The sequence below is a fragment of the Thalia democratica genome, chromosome 6 (assembly GCF_965202585.1).
Source record: "Thalia democratica chromosome 6, ktThaDemo2.hap1.1, whole genome shotgun sequence".
NCBI classification, from domain to species: domain Eukaryota; kingdom Metazoa; phylum Chordata; class Thaliacea; order Salpida; family Salpidae; genus Thalia; species Thalia democratica.
The window spans coordinates 27,059,797-27,078,349 of NC_139170.1; the positions used below are offsets into that span (position 1 = coordinate 27,059,797).

General features: G+C 26.0%; 1 protein-coding gene across 1 annotated transcript; it reads left to right on the plus strand.

The window, feature by feature from the left end:
- Positions 1–2,362: 2,362 nt before the first annotated feature.
- Positions 2,363–17,750, plus strand: LOC145838201 (cell division cycle protein 23 homolog). Its single transcript, XM_082945761.1, has 11 exons — positions 2,363–2,487; positions 3,561–3,659; positions 5,851–6,038; positions 6,533–6,789; positions 7,596–7,773; positions 11,800–11,979; positions 13,277–13,430; positions 14,586–14,691; positions 15,506–15,657; positions 16,297–16,507; positions 17,171–17,750. Exons 1-11 carry the CDS (start codon positions 2,375–2,377, stop codon positions 17,264–17,266), a joined length of 1,734 nt encoding a protein of 577 aa, XP_082801887.1. The 5' UTR covers positions 2,363–2,374; the 3' UTR covers positions 17,267–17,750.
- Positions 17,751–18,553: the final 803 nt, after the last annotated feature.

Below are 18,553 nucleotides of genomic sequence, written 5' to 3' on the forward strand. Positions count from 1 at the left end.
TACAACTTACCTACAAAAGGTCTCAGGTTTGTTAGCCATGTTTCACACACACAAATCACATCAGGCAACCCTTCAACTACACTCGAAAGTTCCTAAACTTTTTAAATATTTGCATTTAAGCTTCTTATATTCATAAAAACATTACTAATACTTTTTTTTTTTGTTAAATTTCACACTATACAAATCTAAGTAACTCTCATTCTTTATTTCACAAGTACTAGGTTTAACATATTCATAAAAACAATCATTATCAAAGTTATCAACATTCTGAAAGGGAAAAACAGACTCCTTAAATATATCACAATAAAACTTGTAATCACCTTGTTTGTAAAGGCTTGGTTTCATTTTATTTTCAGAAGCACACTCAACATGACATTTTTGAAAGCATAAAAAACAGGTTAAACAATTTTCAAAGTTTATTCAACACAATTTACATTTAAAACATACAGACATTTTTAGCTCACAGGTTTCACAAAAAAAGGTAATCATTTTGCACATTTCTGCAAACCTTTTAATTAATACTTTATAATATTTAAGATGTATTCATTTAAAGCAGCCTTCACAAAACAAACAATCATCTAAATAGAAAATTTTTTTAAACAAGATTTGCAGAAATCATCACTCCCAACTTTAATAAGTCCTAGGTTATTTACACAGTCTATACAATAAAAATGATTTTCATTATTAATATAAAAACTAAACTCATGTTCAGATATTCCACAACAATTTAAATGGAACGATCTTTCACAATTATCACAACATATAGAATCAGTTTTTGAATGTTCAAAATCTTTTTGACATACACTGCATACATAATCAATATTTACTAAACTATCTAACTCTAAATTGTACGTAATCATCTAATATATTTATTATAAAGACATGCAAGTTAATTATAAGTTATTTTTAGAATATTTTTCTAGATCTTTTACACAGCAAACTACAATAGCCTTACTTGTTTCCATCTCCCTCAGATCAGATTTTCATTGATGTACACCTTTTCAATATTTTTACATATAGAGTTAAGATTAGCATTTGCCAACTTTTTTTTCTCTTTCATAATCTTAACCTTCTGCTCAAACAATCTAAGTTTAATAAAGATAGGATTAAATACTTTCAGCCGTTCCAGTTGGTTTCATCCTTCTAAATGAAACAATATCCTTTCTTTGAATGTGTGGGTCAACTACTTTCAAAGTTCTCATAACTTAACTTTCCAAATTTTCATTGTTTACTAGCGGTACCCCTTGTATTTCAACATTTGACCTTCTTAGAAAATTATCCCTCTGATTAACTTTCTGACACAGGTCACCACCCTCCTCAACTTTTGCAACAGTTTCTGATAATTTAATGTTATCAGTATTTTTATTTGATTTTTCATTGTTTTATTTTCATTCTTAACTTATTCAAAGCCACCACTAAAATAGCTAACAGACTCTTCTAGAACTTTCTTTTTCTAAGTCGTGAGCTCTTCCTTAAACTCCCTTATTTCATTAAAAAGATCCTTCTGATTTTTTCCAAATTCAGCCCTCAACTGCTTTATTTTTCCATTCATTTCTATAATCATTTTTTCAAAGCTCTTCAAAGTTGTTTTTTGTAAAGACATTTTAATTTATATTAAACACCTTATTCAAATAGAATATAATCTGCAAATATAATTGATACTACAGTAAACGTAGATACTGAAATTTTTAAGTTCCTAAAACATTTATCATGTGTCATTCATAGAAATAAAGCAACATACTTTTGATCTAATTAAACTTGTACAATCAATAAGTTGCAGAATTTACATAAGAGTCTTGTTGGGCTTAGATAGTCAGGCTAAAGAAAGCAAAAGCAATCGTAAGTTTTGTTTGGTTGAGTGATTTCAATACCAAATTAGCTTACTTTTTGATGTTCAAACAAAAACAAAAACTATTGATGAAACTCTTCTTACACTACAATAACTGTTAGTTATTTGTTACAAAAAAAGTCAACCACTCATTATTCTTTTAATTTTTAAGCATGTACTTTTTAAAGGTTTATTTCTAATCAATAATTCTAATATACTATAATTTGAAGCTTAAATTCTAGCTACTTTTCTTATTATTCTTAAAAGTAGAGGCTATTGACAAAAGTTTATTTCCTACTACTTACTTACTTTTAGTGAAAAAACATATCAAACAACTATAAATTTTTCCTTAATTTTTAATTCCTTAAAATTTATCATTATGAAACGCTTATTCCAGACTGATAAATATTTTCTAAAATTATCTTTAAGTTCAATGATATACTGACTATGCAAAAAATATTTTTGACATGAGTTTAACTCAAACATAAATAACTCTTAACTTAAATATTTGTTTACCACTGTAATTTTACAGCAAATAAATAAACTATGACTATATACTCAGTATTAACACCAAGTTTCAATATAAGTCATTGTAAGTATGAAATTCAATTTGCTTTAAATGAGTTTAAACTCCGTGGTTTAAAAGAAACTACTAAGTGGTAAGTTTTCGTTGGTACTTTTATTTTGTACATAGTTTATTAATATGACATTACTGCATTAAATTATTTAAGAATTTTGAAAAATTTACAAAATTTTATTGTCTTGTGATTCACTTCAAACTTTAAGAATTGTTTTTTTCAACATTTCGAACAATAATTGGAATAAATGCTAATAAACTTTTTTTTTTTTGAAAAATAAAAGTTATCAGTTAATATCTAGTTATAAATAGTTGATAACTTAAAAACTATTTACTACATAATAGTTAAAACTTTTAATCAATAACTGAGAAAGTTTTAAAAAATTGCTCAAAAAATGTTGATAAAGTTAGTTTTTGGTTTATGTATTCCATCAAAAAACCTAACTAACTTGAATGATTTTATTTCCTATATCCAAGAAGTTATGTTAAATTTTTAAAACTATTTAGTTGATAAGTCAGGGTTGCCACACACTCAGAATAGTTTAGGCATGTTTTAAGTTTTTGAATGTATAAGGTTAACTCAAAGTAGTTTGAAGCTATTTTTAAATTCAGGATGACTCAGGACAGTTTTGTTTTTTATAAAAACTCAGGATAGGTTTAAGATTTTTTTGAACATCTCAATCAAGTTTTTTTCTAGATCTTGATGAAATTTAGTTGTTCTTGTTTAAATATTTTCCAATTTTGTTCAAAAACTTTATTTTTATTAACTTTAAAAAGTTAATTAATTTTTTTTTAGTTTCTGTAAGATTTTTTAAGGGTTTTAAAAAACTCAGATTGACTAAAAACAGTTAAAGGTAACTTAGGACAGTTTTTGGCCACTTGGAAAAGTTTTTTGACTCAAAGAATGGCAACCCTGATAAGTTATCAAAGTAACAATAAACAAATTATTTTAAAATAAATAAAATTTAAACTAAAAGTAATACTAAATTAATTGAATTATTTGTCCTGTTTTTTAGTATGTAAAAGAATTACTTAAATTATGTTATTTAAACTTTTGTACTACGTAAATTTTTAATTTTTAATCTAATGTCAAACAAAGTTATTTGTTGTGTGATACTTATGTATTTTAATAAATGTTATACTTTTAATTCACAGGCTCGCTGAGATGTCATGCAACTTAAAAGTAGATCCTGTTCATCCAGGTGAAACCTTTTCTGAAAACTTTTATGGAAATGGCGACCATTTTTCTAAGCCGTAAGTAAAAAAAACTTCTTACTTTTATTGGTATAGAATTAAATATAATATTACATCACAATAAAAAAAGTTTTCAAGTATATCTTTTTGAATATCACGACTTTTGGTTTTATATTAAAGGCAAATCAACATTACTCATAAAAATAATGATGTTCAAAATATAGATTTAATTGTTTTCTAACAAAAGATCCTAGCGAAACAAGTTCACTGGAATATAAATAAATAAAAAGAAATTATACAGTAATCTTCCTTTATTGTACCAACATATGTTTCTGTGTATTAACGAATCAACACACTTTAACTGGGTTTTTAATATTAACTGGGTTTGTTAATCTTTCCATTAAAATCCAAAAATCTAAGATAATTTAAATCTTTACTTTGGAATTGATAAATTATTTTCTTAAATTGATAAATTGAACATTGTTTTAAAAAAAGTAAAAAAAATTGTTTTCTTCATTAGAAGTTCATAAGTACTTTTTTGCTTTATCACATAAACTTATAACTAAAAAGACTAAAAATAACTTTTGCAGCTGAACTAAAAGTGAAATTAAAAATATTTTTAATTTCTATTGTTTTAAGTATAGTTTAGAAGGATTGAAAATTTAGTTTTTATTATGTGCTGCTTCAACAATAATTTATGAATAACATATATTAGTTTTATTATGTAAGAGTAATTTTTATTCTTCTAAATTGTTTACAGAGTTGTCAAAAAAACCTAGAATTTGACAATTTAGGCAAGAAAAAGGAAAAACCTTAAAATTTGAACAATAATCACTGATGTACCTGGAAAACTCTGGACTTATATTTATAATAATTTTTACATGTAAAACAATAAAATTTTGGTAAGACAAAAAATATCTACCATTTTCAAAAAAAAATTATTTGTTTAATTTAAAATTATATTTAATATAAGACATATTTAAAGTAACAATACACAGGGTTGCCAAAAAACCTGGAGTTTGAGAAGACTTGAAAAAAAAAACCTGGAATTTTGAACAATTTTAACATGTTTAGTAGTAAAATTTTTATTTGACACAAAACATCTATCATATAGACCAAAAAATGTTGTCATCATCAAATTTTTATTATTTAAAAACACATTTAAAGTAACTTTACAGTATCTTTTTAATGTTTTTTTACTATTTAACACAGTTTCTTACATTAAACTAAAAATAGACCCAAAATTGTGTACTTTTGAAAACCTGGAGGAAGTTTTGAAAACTTGGAGAAAATTTTCCAAAAACATTTGGCAACCCTGAATACAGTATCTTATCAATATTTTATATTGTTTTAGACTGTTTTTTACCTTTAATTTAGTTTTATACTAAAAATGAACAATAGTACTTGTTCTTCCACAAACTTGTAAGAAGTTTTTCAAAAATCTTTTGAAACCCTGATTTTAGCTTGAAATGTTTTTAAAATACTATACATTTAAAAGTTGAGCTAAAACACATTTCACTAGTTTGTTGTTACTATATAATTTTTAAAGTACCACGTCAGGCTAGTTTGAATCTTTTTTAGATTAAAAAAAGAAACACAGGCTGAATCAAACCAGTTTCTTAACTTTTTGAAAAACTCAGGCTAGTTTTTAGTTATATTTTATAAAAGTTTAAGTTAATTTATTTTTAAATATATTGTAGCTAATATATGTTCTGCTATTTCATTTATTTTTTAATTTTACTATAATTGTTTTAATTATTAGGTAAAAGTTTATTTCTTTGGTCCAGTTCTACCTAAAAATATATTTTTATAGACTATACTTACAGTCCTGCTTTTAGATGTTAAAGAAATGTTCAATTGCATATAATCTGAAAGCAGTTGTTCTTAATTAGTGATCTCACTGTATAGAAAATTCAGGACCTGGTCAGTTCCTGATTTGGATCTCATTACTAATTCGAGATCCGGTCGGAACTGGGTACGGTAAATTTAAGTGGTTAATTTAATCTTTTAAAGATTACACTCTTTAGGTTTTTTTTCTTTTTTTAAAACATACTCCAGAATATCAACTTGTTTTTCGACTTCATTAAAAACTATTAAATTAAATTTTATAATATTTATTCTGTTAATGTTTTTGTTTCTGTTAATTTGTTGTTTGCTATGCTTATTGAATTATTTAATGTTATTGTTTAACTTTTTTTTTGTTTACATATATTTTAAAGATGGACAAACAATTAAAATTATCTTGACACAGAGATGTTTCTGAAAAAAGAAGAGACGTTTATGAGCGAGCCAAATCTTATTACGATTTTGAGGAGTACTTGCGAGCAGCTCACTGTTTGAAAGACGCAATGGACGATGACTTGTGTGTGTTTCTACATTACTATGCGCGTTACATGGCAATAACAAAGAAACATTTGTATAAGTGTACAGTCAACTATTGTGAGTATTTAAAGTTTATTAAGGAAATTTAACACATGATCGTTTTGTTTAAAGCAGTATATGATTTGTTTTACTATCAATAAAAAATTTAGAAGATAGAGTTTTTCATTACTTCTAAGCTAAATAAAACTGTCTTAGAGCTGAACTTTTTAGCATTACCAAAGGAATTAAGGTAAAGATAAAAGTTTGTTATGTAAGTTATTTGTGTTATTTAAATAATTTGTTTCTTTTGTTAAACTAAATTTAGATAACTTATTTGTAAAAGATGGCAACTTTGAGCAGTAATGTATTACACTAAAAAAAGTTAATAGATTCAGATGACATAAAGTTTTTGTGTAACCTTTATTTAAGCATCTATAATTGTAATTTACTATTTCTAATTTTTCTTTTTTAAAGATTTTCCTGTTATTTTGTTATGAATTTTATTTAGTTTTGTGATTTTGAATTAGCAATGTTAAATTAATGTTATACTAATAACTTTTTTCTGAATACAGCTGTGGCAGCCCGATCCCTAGGATCTAATGAAGATATGAGACAACTAAAGCAAGAGTTGCATCAAAGATTTCAAAGTGGTAAAACTGACTCTTACCTTGCCTACCTTTATGCTTTAGTTTTGAGAAAATCAACTCAAATTCAGTCAAAAGAATCAAACAGCATGATAGTTGAAGCACTTAAATCTTCCATAAAACAATCGCCAATGAACTGGAGCTCCTGGAATTTGTTGTCAAATTATGTCTCTGAAAATACAAAGGTTAATTTTCTTTATACTTTTTACATTTACTGTTTTATAATAAAAAAAAGTTAGTTTTAGTTTGTATAATTTTTTATCTACCTAGTTTATCATGCTATTAAATGATAAGCATAAAGTTTTTATTTTATAAAATTTAAACTTATATTTTTTACGTGGAAATAAGTTTTGAAGTTTTATATATACAGTTATATAATAAAATAAATAGTTTACAAAGTATTACCTCTACCAAGTGTAAAAGTTTCCATAAAATAGATTATTATTCTCTGTTCGGTTTTAAACATGATAGACATTTAAAGATAAACATTGTTTTTTCTAGTATAACAACTAAGAAAAAATTTAGAGATGTCATACATTCAAGAAACATTTCATTATTAGTAAAAGAGTTACATAATATATTTAATTTGAAATTTATCGGTTTGAATTTTAAACTAATAATAGAATGATAAAAAATAAAGTAAGGGTGATTTTTAATTAAACAAATTGAAATAATTTTTTTCTCCTTCCACAAGTAAGTTACCTAAAAAACTCAATATTTTTGATCATTTTTTCTCAAAAATTACTTTGTATTTATTAAGCTGTAAAAAGTGTCTGATAGCTAAGGTAAAACATCTAAAATAAGATCAACTTGTAATGAACAAGTAGCCACATTTTCTAAGGGGTTGCTGTTAAAAAATTGAAAAAAAAGTTGGATTTATTTTATACTTTCTTTGTTTTCAAATTTAGAATTAATTTATCTTTAATTTCCAGTAATTGAAATAAATGTTCGTAATATTAATTTTACATCCATTTATAAAAAATACTTTTAGGTAAACAGTCTTGACTTGCCTGCTCATTGGATGAGAGACTTGTTCGTAGCACAGACGAATAGCGACCCTACATTAGGAACTCAAGCTATTAGAATATTTAAACTTTTAAGAAACTGTGGCTTTAATGACTGCATTCACGTGAAAACAAAGGAAGCTGTTGCGTATTATGATAGAAGAGGTATGTTTTTAAATAAACATTGTTTTTATTATAAAAAAACTTTATTTAAGAATAGTAATCTACCAGATCCGGTCTTTTTGCTAAGATTTACTTCCAGCCAGACCTAGAATTAAAAAAGAGGCCTGAATTCTAACTTAGATTCAGCCAGATCCAATAAATTAAGCTTGAGTCATCAAAAACAAGCGGCTACATTTTAGAATATAATTATAATAAAAAGACATAATCACTAATACACCTGCAAAGTTACATACTTTTAAAAGTGTTTCAACATCTGTTCTATTTGCTATAGAAGTAACAAAAGCGTTTAATGAAAAATCCAAAATATATTTTAAATTGTTCCCCATTTGCAAATTTTTAGACATTGGATCAATAAAGTATGCTTATTCATTCGTTTGTATTCATTAACCTTCCTTCTTTTCATGGCACACTAATAATTGTATTGTTTTTTAGTATTAAATATCAATATTTTTTTTTAATAATTAACATTCGTATACTATATTCAACGTTGTTTAACATTTATTGAAAGCCTTTTGTAAGTAAAGTTCCATATTGAAGGAAAATTTCGTTGCTGGTCACCTTAATTTTGAAATAGTTGAAAAATATTAAAAACCTTGTTCAAAGCAAAAAAAAGCTATAACAATCATTAAAAAGTCATTACTGTCTACTGAAAATAAAAAAAGAGCACTTTTTAAAATATATTTTAAAAAATTAGTTTGTCTATTTACACAAGTAGTTTTAAGCTACAAAACACGTTGTAGAACAGTTATTTCTGTTTGGCTTAGCCAGATCAAATTTTGAAGAAAATAATAAAATTCGTGGATATGGTAGCTAACTATCTAAAAAATTAATTTTCAAGTAACAAAGAGAAATAACTAGACCTAAATAAAAACTATAAAATTTCATTTCCAAAAAACTGTTGTTAATTTTCTTCTTAGCCTTTGCCCGAGTTTTTATTGATTATATTTCAACAAATTTTTTCTTGTTTATAACAATTTCTAAAATATGGAAACTAGTATTTCTGAACTACTAAATTGACATAACAAATTTTTATTTCAACTTCTGCAAAATTAAAATAAAAATGTTTTTTTATTTAAAAAAAATAAGAAAGTATATCTGCTCTAACTTGCTTAAGTTCAAAGAAACTAAATAAATATAAAATATTTTTCTTATATTAAGGCCATAGAAAGGTAGGCCACTTGTTCATTATAAGTTAATCTTATTGTAAGAGTTTTATGTAAACTATCAGACACTTTTTAAAAATTAAAAAAAGTAATTTTTGATTAAAGAGGAATTAAGTTTGTTAGGTTACTTTATGTTTGGAAGGCGAAGAAAGACTGTTTTAATTTCGGTTTTTAGTAGTGATGTACCGGACTCACTATCCGGGTCCGGATCCGGCCGAATATTGCCATTTTTGTCTGATATCCGGATCCGACCGGATCTTGATATGAAAAAAAAAATCCGGATCCGGTTCCGGCCGGATTCTAATTTGAAAAAAAATTCCGGGTCCGGTCGGATCCATATTTGAAAAAAAATTCCGGTCCGGGATCGGCCGGATCCTAACAGAGATCCGGTCAATTCGGATCTAGTTAGTAAAAAAGAGCATACGGAAAAGTATTTTTTACAAAAACAAACCCTGTGTAAATTAAAAAGAGTCATTTTCGTCAGAAAATACGTTCGAAAATTAAACACCTACCGTGATTGGCTCATTTTGTACACGTGACTAGTTTTCATTTGTTTACATTTAAACTATGAAACAAACATTTCAGAAATGCAACTCTTTACCTATGTTGTAAAATTAAAAACTTTACAACCAAATTGTCAACCTTATGGCTAGATGTTCTACTGACTATTAGATTAAAGTAATTTTAGACTCAGGCTAGTTTATACTCACTCTAACTTTTTTTTTTTTTTTGACTTAAACAGTGACAACCCTGCTATTTTGAAAATTTTTGGGAACTTTTGAAATTTGAGTCTCAGACTAGTTTAGTTTTTTATAAAAACTCAAGCTAGTTTTAAGATTTTTTGAAAAACTCAGGCTAGTTTTCTTTTAGATTTTGAATGAGTTTGAGCTGATCCAGTTTTTAATATTTTGTGATTTTCTAGATTAGTTTTGTTCAAGAACTTGATTTTAGTTGATTTTAGATTGGTAAGGCTATAGAGGGGTCCACCTTGATTTTTACAAGTTTATCTTATTTGATAGATTTTAATCTTAGCTACCAGATACTTTTAACAGCTTAACAAAATTCAAAGATACAAGGGGTCAAAGCCGGCCAGCTCGATAGCTTCCTTATAGAAGGTGCAAATTAAAAAGGCGAAAAAAAACCATTTCATTAAAAATCTACCTCCTCCTACAGTTTTTAAGCAATCTTATTCAAATTGTCACAGTTTACTCTTTACTAAATTTTAAATTTTTTTATTTTGAGAAAAAGTCCCCTATTTTCAAAAAAAGGTGTTTTTTTTTTTTAATTTAGACCTTAAATTTCAAATTTCAATTATATGAAATTCCAACACTCAAAAGCTTTTAAACTGTGTAAGGAATATTTTTTTGAAAATTTGAGGTACCTAGCTTAAAAAACCTAGGAGGAAATAGATTTTTAGTGAAACGGATATTTCCGCGTTTTTAGCTTGCGCCTTCTATTAAATCCCTATGGAACTCTCCGGCTTTGACCGCTTATATCTCAAAAACTACTTTGAATTTTGTAAAGCTATAAAAAGCATCGGTAGCTAAGATAGTATTCTATTAAATAACATCAACTTGTAAAAAAAGTGTTTAACTTCCCTATGACCTTAATTGTAAACAATACTTAAAATTTTCAACCTTGTGGCTAGCTGTTCTACTAATTATTAGCTTAAAGTAATTATTTGTTTTCCAAAACCTCATTCTGACTCAGGAAACTTAATAATCACTCAGGTTTGTTTTTTTTTTGAATCAAAGAGTGGCAACCCTTTGATTCAATTATTAGCTAAAATTAGGTGATATTCTGGTTGCCAAAAATCATGGAAAGTTTATAAGTTTAGCAAAAAAGATATTTAGTGTTTTCCATTGTTCTTTCAATATGAAGTTTTTTTTACTGTTCTTTCAATTTCAAGTTTTTCTTTTGTTCTTTCAATTTTTATAAAATTTAAATGTAAATATTGTTCAGAAAATTAGCAAACATACCAGCTACTATTGTTAACTGTTAGTCTTAACTAGACCTTAATAACATATCATAAACTTTCTTATTATTTCATTATTTTTGCAGCACATTAATACTTTTAGTCTAAATTTTTTTTGAATTATAGTTTTTCAAAATTCAAAAGTATATATAGTTAGATATAAAACATAAAAGATAAACTTCACACAATTACACTTTGTTAGTACTTAGTTATATAAAATTGCATTATCGTACATAGTAGTTTTTATACTACTTACATTACAAATAACTTAAAGTATTAAAAATCCGGATCCGGCCGGATTTTATTTTGAAAAAAATATCCGGATCCGATTCCGGCCGGATTCTAATTTTAAAAAAAGTCCGGGTCCGGCCGGATCCTAATTTGAAAAAAAGTCCGGGTCCGGTAAATCACTAGTTTTAAGCCTGTTTTCACTATAGTAATCTAAGTAATTCTTTTTCAATGTTTTTGTTTTAAATTTTATTAGACTTACTTGCTTCTTTTATATATCAAAATGAAAATTCTAGTTACTTCTTGTTAATAAAGGTTTTCAATTAGTTAGCACAAAAAATCAAAAAAGTTTATATTTTTAGTCCAATTATTATAAACTTATGGATAATGCCTAGGATCAATGTATAAGTCTTTTTTTTGACTGTTGAATAGTATTATGATCGATTTTTATTTTAGTATACCATTAGTAGTAAAACTGTAAAATATTACAGTCTACTGTTTTGGAAATTTTCAAATTACACAAAAGTTTTATATACAAATACTATAAAATGCATATTGTAACATAATAAACATAGCTGAATAATTGTTACATAAAACTATATTTATTTCACATTGTATTTTTTTAAATGAATTTGACTGTAGACTTCGACAACGCCACCTTACTGTTAGAAGAATTGCGAAGAGAGGATCCGTACCGACTAGAGGACATGGATGTGTTGTCCAACATGTATTACGTGAACAACAGAAAAGCTGAGTTGTCCAATCTGGCCCACCATTGCAGCGAAGTTGACAAATTCAGAGTTGAAACTTGTTGCGTTATAGGTTAATTAATATTTTTACATAAAAAGCATAATAAAAGTTTTTTACTTGCAAACTTTTATGTTAAGACATGATTGCTACTTACGTCTAAGTAAGATTACTTTGAAGTTTTAGAAAATACTGCTTTAATTTTTTTTTGATTTTTTTATATAAGTTTTTGTTCATTTTGCAGTATTTGATGTCAATTTTTTTCGTAGATACTGAAACTTGATAAGTTTTAAAATTTTATTATTTTTGACTTAAGCTACAAACTGTGCCTCTTTTTATAAAGAATTACTTTAGGTCTCATTGCTATAAAACCTGTTTAATTTCAACGACGAACATTTTCTATCTTTAATTTTAACTATAAATCATTAAAAAGCGCTTTAAAAATTCATTAAAGTTCCAAAACTTAGTATATTCTAAGTTCTTGCATTGGCTTATATGTTATTCTAGATTTCGTTAGTTTTAAAAAGTATTCTTTGCAAATACTAATTAAGTAATTTTCAACATACATTAAATGTTAAGCTTGAAGTTTGTGGTGTGTTAAATATCAAAATATTTATTTTGTACTTCAAAAAATTGAACTTATATTTCCTGTTGTGTTTAAATAATGTCACTGTAAAACTTTGTACAGTAATCGTTGTCATAAAGACAGGGTTGCCAAAAAAGCTGGAATTTGAGAAATTATGAAAAAAAACCTGGAATTTTGAACAAAAAAGACTAAAAAAAACAGGTATTTTTAACAATTTTAACATGTTAAGTAGTAAAATTTCGATTTGAATCGAAAAATCTATCATATAGATAAAAAACACATTTAAAGTTGCTTTAGAGTATCTTTATAATGTTTTTTATACTATTTAACACAGTTTCTTACCTTATATTAAACTAAAAATAGACCCAAAAATGTGTACTTTTTAAAACCTGGAGATATTTTGAAAACCTAGAGAAAATTTGCCAAAGTTATTAGGCAACCTTCTAAAGATATTCATAAAGGGTTTTAATTTTCATTTTGCACTAATTAACTCTAGACAATTTGGTTTTTCTTAAACTTGAACAAGCAGATAAACTTGTTCTTTCAGTTTGACCCAGTATTTTTAAAGGGGAAATTTTTGGAAAAGTTGATGAATTTATTTTTTCTTACAACTTTCTTAACTGTGTGTTTTAATAAATTATAACAATTACAAAGTTGTTATTAAATATGTAGATATGATAATTAAAAGGTAAGTATAACACATAATTTTAAGGAATTTCAATGGAAAAATATTTTGAATGTTTAAAATCAGTTTTCAATTATAAAGCTGTACAAAACAATTCACAGGAAATTACTACAGCATTCGAACTCAACACGATAAAGCCGTCTTATATTTCCAGCGTGCTTTAAAAATAAATCCAAACTATTTAAGTGCATGGACCTTAATTGGACACGAATATACTGAAGTTAAAAATACCTCTGCAGCAATTCAGGCGTATAGGTTTTTATAGTTTTTATTTTATATATTTTAAGTGAAGTATAAAAAAAAGTTGCTAATGAGTATTAAAAACTGTTGCAGAGTGTCTAATTTTATTCATATGAACTTGAGATAATACTTTTTTTTTTTCGAATGGCTTTGCTTTTCTTGATCTTTGATAATGACAGGGTTGCCACTTTACCTGGAAAAACCTGGAATTTTGATCAAAAAACCTGGATTTTTTAATAATTTTAACATTTTCAGTAGTAAGATTTCGATTTGACACAAATAATCTATCATATAAATAAAAATTTTTTGTCATCAAAAACTTTTTATTAAAAGACACATTTAAAGTAACTTTACTGTATCTTTTCCATGTTTTTATACTATTTAACACAGTTTCTTATATAGAAATTGGCTTTAAACTAAAAATGGACCCAAAAATGTGTACATTTAAAAACCTGGAAAAAATTTTGAAAAAACGAGTGGCAACCCTGTAATGACCTTTTAGGTTTTTTTATTTTGGAATGAGTTTAGTTATTTTGGTCTCTAAATATTTGATATTATTATAAATGTCGCCAAGCAAAACATTTAACAAAACCTGTTTAAATTTAAGAGTTTTTATATAAAGAGTTGAGAAGCTTGATGATAATAAAAAATGTGACTTTTTATAATAAAAATATCATTGTTCAATATTTAAATACATAAAGTTTAACTTAAACTTTTAAAACATCTGTACTTCTTTTATAAACAGAGTATTTTCATTATTAATCCAATAAATATAAAGCTTTGAATTTATTTACAAGTATACTTACTTTCTGAGGTGAATTAAGGTTGGTTGTTAAAATTTTTAAGCATCAAGTTCTATTACATTTAAGTTTGTACAACAAGTCGTATGTTGTTGAAAAAAAAGTAAAGCCAAAAAAATTATATTTATGCATTAAATAAGTAACACAAAATATATTTCTACGTAGCTTAAAACTAAGATATATAGTTTTAAATTCAAAACTGTTTTGAGTTTTTAAATTGTAAGAAACGTCTACTTTTTTAAAGATTAATTTGCTTCTTTTTAAGTTTGTTATAGCTACATACCAAAACAAATAAAATATTTTGTGTATCTCGTTTATGATAATTGCTTTCTTGACAGTATATTGTTTTATAACCAGTTTCAATTAACAGAAATGCAATTGATCTAAATCCTAAGGACTACAGAGCTTGGTACGGACTCGGACAGGCCTATGAAATACTAAAAATTTATAAGTTCTCATTGTACTACTACAAACAGGTTTTTTCATGAATATAGTTTAAAACTAAGTGTTTATTAGCATTTTTTTTTCTTGAATACGTATTTTGTTTTTTATATAAATTTCAAAATTAAGTATACTAGTTATAAACAACTTATTTCACAGTAAGTAGTATACTATAAGTAAAAGGTGATCATTTTTATTAAGATGTTTATTATATTTTTATATTTATAAAACTAAACTTGATCAAAGCTAAAATATGTTAAAAGGTGTAGAATATATATATAATTTATCGTATTGTTTTCCTTTTCTTTTGTTATAATAAAAAACTTAAATGTCGAACTTAAAATTTACAATGTTTAATCGGTGAACAAGGTTGAATTCCTCTAAAGTACTTATAACATAAAGAGAAACTTTTTAAAACAATTAGTTTCTAGATTTTGAAGGTTAGTCTAGCCCAGCGGCTCTTAACCTTTTTTTAATTTTTTACCCCTTTTTGGAAGGTAATAACCAAATTTTCTCCAATCTTCAAAATAGTTTTTTATTTTTAGGAAAAAACTAGATTCTTTGAACTTTAAGCTTATTAAATATAAAAAATTGTAAAACTTAAAGAGTCTATTTAATTTCTAAAAAATTACAACTAAATACTAACTTATAAATACAAAAGTAGAAATAAAGAAATTAATTTACCCCTTAAAACAAGGGAAATCTCCCCAGGTTAAGAATTGCTGGTCTAGCGTAACAACATAGTAATTATTTATCATCACCTAAATATGTTCACAACAAAAATCAGATCTGGATAAAAAAGACATTATAAGCTTTTATAACGAAAATCTGCTTACAAACAAAAAACAGGCGCAGAGATTGCGCGCGTTCGATTCCCGTATGGCGATGGCAGTAGGCGACACTTACGACACTTTATTGCGGTATGAAGACGCCAAAGTTTGCTACAGAACAGCAGTTGCCGTCGGAGATATGGAGGGAACTGCCAACTACAAAATAGCCAAGTTCGTCTCTGCTGCGATGCTTTACTGTCTTAAGTTACAATTTATGTTGTTATTTATTTTATGTAACTATAAAGTTCGTTTTCCAAGTATTAGTATAGGTAATTACAAAAAGGTGCATGATGTTTCAATTTATGACAATTCGAATTGAAACATTTCAAATTATGATAATCTTGAGTTATTTGAATTATCTATTGAATTTTTTTTCAACGCTACTGTAGTAATCTTTATTAATTCTACCTTCTGCTTAGTTTATTTTTTGAGATAATGCTAAAATAACTTGCTTATTTTTGAATTTCTGTAGCTATAACAAACTATTTTTTTTTTTTTTTACCATCAAAATCTTCATTAGTTAGACTTTGTGGTACTTTTTTTTTGAGGTTTAAACCGTTTAATAATACCAATAGAGTTCAAAGTGACCTTTAAAATTTTTTTCAAACAGTTTTAAAAAAACTTTAATAATAAACCAGTTTAACTTTTTATTAAGTAAATGAAGTATAAACCATTCTGAATAGTAATCTACTAAACATCCAAAGATGTCAATACAATTAAAAGTTTTAACTTTGTTCATCCTGTAGAATAAAAGCTGCCTAAGTCCGTTTACAACACTAACAATCTAAAAACTAACCGTAAACTTTTCAGGCTGTTCGCCAAAGAAGGAAGTCTGAGTTCGAAGCAGGAAGCGGCGAAGCACTTCAAAATGTACGTGATTCAAGCGGAAAGTCAGGGAATCCCCGAAGGCAGCACGATGCACCACGAGGCGTACAACTTCCTCGCCAACTTTCACTTCGACACCGACCAAGATTTGGATAAAGCGAAAGAGTTCGCCACTAAATGCCTCGAGTTCAGCGAAGTAAGTTGTTTGATGGCTTATAGGCATTGTTGTTGTTGATAAGGAGAGTTGAAATAATTTGTTGAGGCTGTCTGTTGTTGAACGTTATTTTAAGTTAAGAGCGTTGCAACATTTTAAAGAATGTATGTATGTCACAAGTTCAATTAAAGAAAACTAACTTAAATATGTAAACGTTTTTATTTTGGCAGTATGCAGATTTTATTAAATGATCTCAAGTCTTAACTTTGAAATTAAGATTAGAAAAAGTTTATTATGTAACCGAAGAACTTCATTTAGACTTGTAACAAAAAATGTATTTTTTATGTAAATATTAAACAAAAGCTTTAATGATTGTTTGCATGGATTTTAGACAAATGTCAGGCAAGAAGTTTGACTTCTAATAACACTTCGAATTATTTTAAAACTAATAAAAGCTAAAATGTTTGTATAAAAAAAGCACAACTTTATAAAACTATATCCCGTGTTAGTGCTTTAGTTCTATTATTAGACTAGTAGTTTTATGATAAAATTAAACAATATTTAAGACTTTATTTAAAAGAGTACAAAAACTTTTGGTTTGATATTAGATAGTTTCAAATAGAGAGAAGTCATATAAACTATATACTATGCATAAGTCGAGTAACATACAGCTAGTTCTTATCTATTCTCTTTATTTTTCAACAGTACCGTGATGCAGCAAAACAGTTACTGGGTAAGGTAGATGCTTTGAAACAATCTTCTGAACAAAGTATGCACATTGAGGTAGATGATAATTCATAGTTTATACGGTGTTGTCCAGCAACTAGGTTTTGGTTTATTTGGAAAATATATATTAGTTTTTAGGACATTGTGTTTTGAGTTTTTTTTTAAATATTTTTTTAACTATTTTTAGCTACTCCTGGTAATCTGTTTTGAAAACTTGATATTTTTAAAAACTTTAACTTTTTAAGCTTTGATGTTTTTATCTTTAACGTCAATAGTAAATTTTACAATACTTTTAATTTTAGTATAACTATTAATTTTTAAATATCGCATTGGTTAGTCTTATTAATCTATTTAAGTTAGTCATTTTAAAAACTATTCAAAAAATATACCTTTTCTGATTTACTACTTTTGAATATAAATCGAGATTCTTTTACTTGCAAGTTTAATAAAATACAGTTATTTCTTAAGTATTTAGATTTGTTTTAAATTAGGTTTAAAGGTGTGTTCAAGACTTTTTTTTTGTTCAAGATTTTTTTTTAATAAACAAATAACAGTTGTGTTTAATGCAACCTTTTTAATTCATTTTTAGCTGAATATGACTTTACAGTGAACAGTTTCTAAAACAAAAATTTACGGTTTTCAAATCTTCAAAAGTAAAAGCACCTTTTAAAAGTCAATTTTGTTATAATTTTTAATACAGTTTTATTGCCTTAAGTTTAATTCTATAGTAAAAATTGACCAAAAAACACAGTTTTAATTCTATAGTAAAAATGGACCAAAAAACACTGTTTTAATTCTATAAAAAGAATATAATGTTTAAATATGAAGATATTCAAAAAATCTGGTAGAAATTTACAAAAAACATTTGACAACCCGATAACTTGTTTGATAAAAACTAACGTTACATTTTTCTAATGTATTATGTTGCCAACAGTAATTAAACTGCTATTATTTCTTAAAAATATATAGCATGTATTTTATAATTAAAGGAGTATTGTTTATTTTTTTGTTATATGTATATTTTTGATAAAAGAATTAGTGAAAGAAATAATTTAAATAAAAGACTCTTTGGTTCACAATTAACACAAAATGTGACAATAGTTCGTAATGTTTGAAATATGTGAAATTCTTTATAGATATAATCAACGTTGCTTGATAGCATCACACAATAAAAAGTAAAGTATATAATATTTACCAAAATATTATCTCTAATTTTTTTTTATCACTTGGTCAGGAAATAATGATAAAATATCGCTAAACTTATACTTTTAAGGAACCTAATAGGTTGAAAATTAATGAAAATGTATACTGATTTATAATTAAATAATCCATTAACTTTCATTTGTAAAAATATTTAGCAGA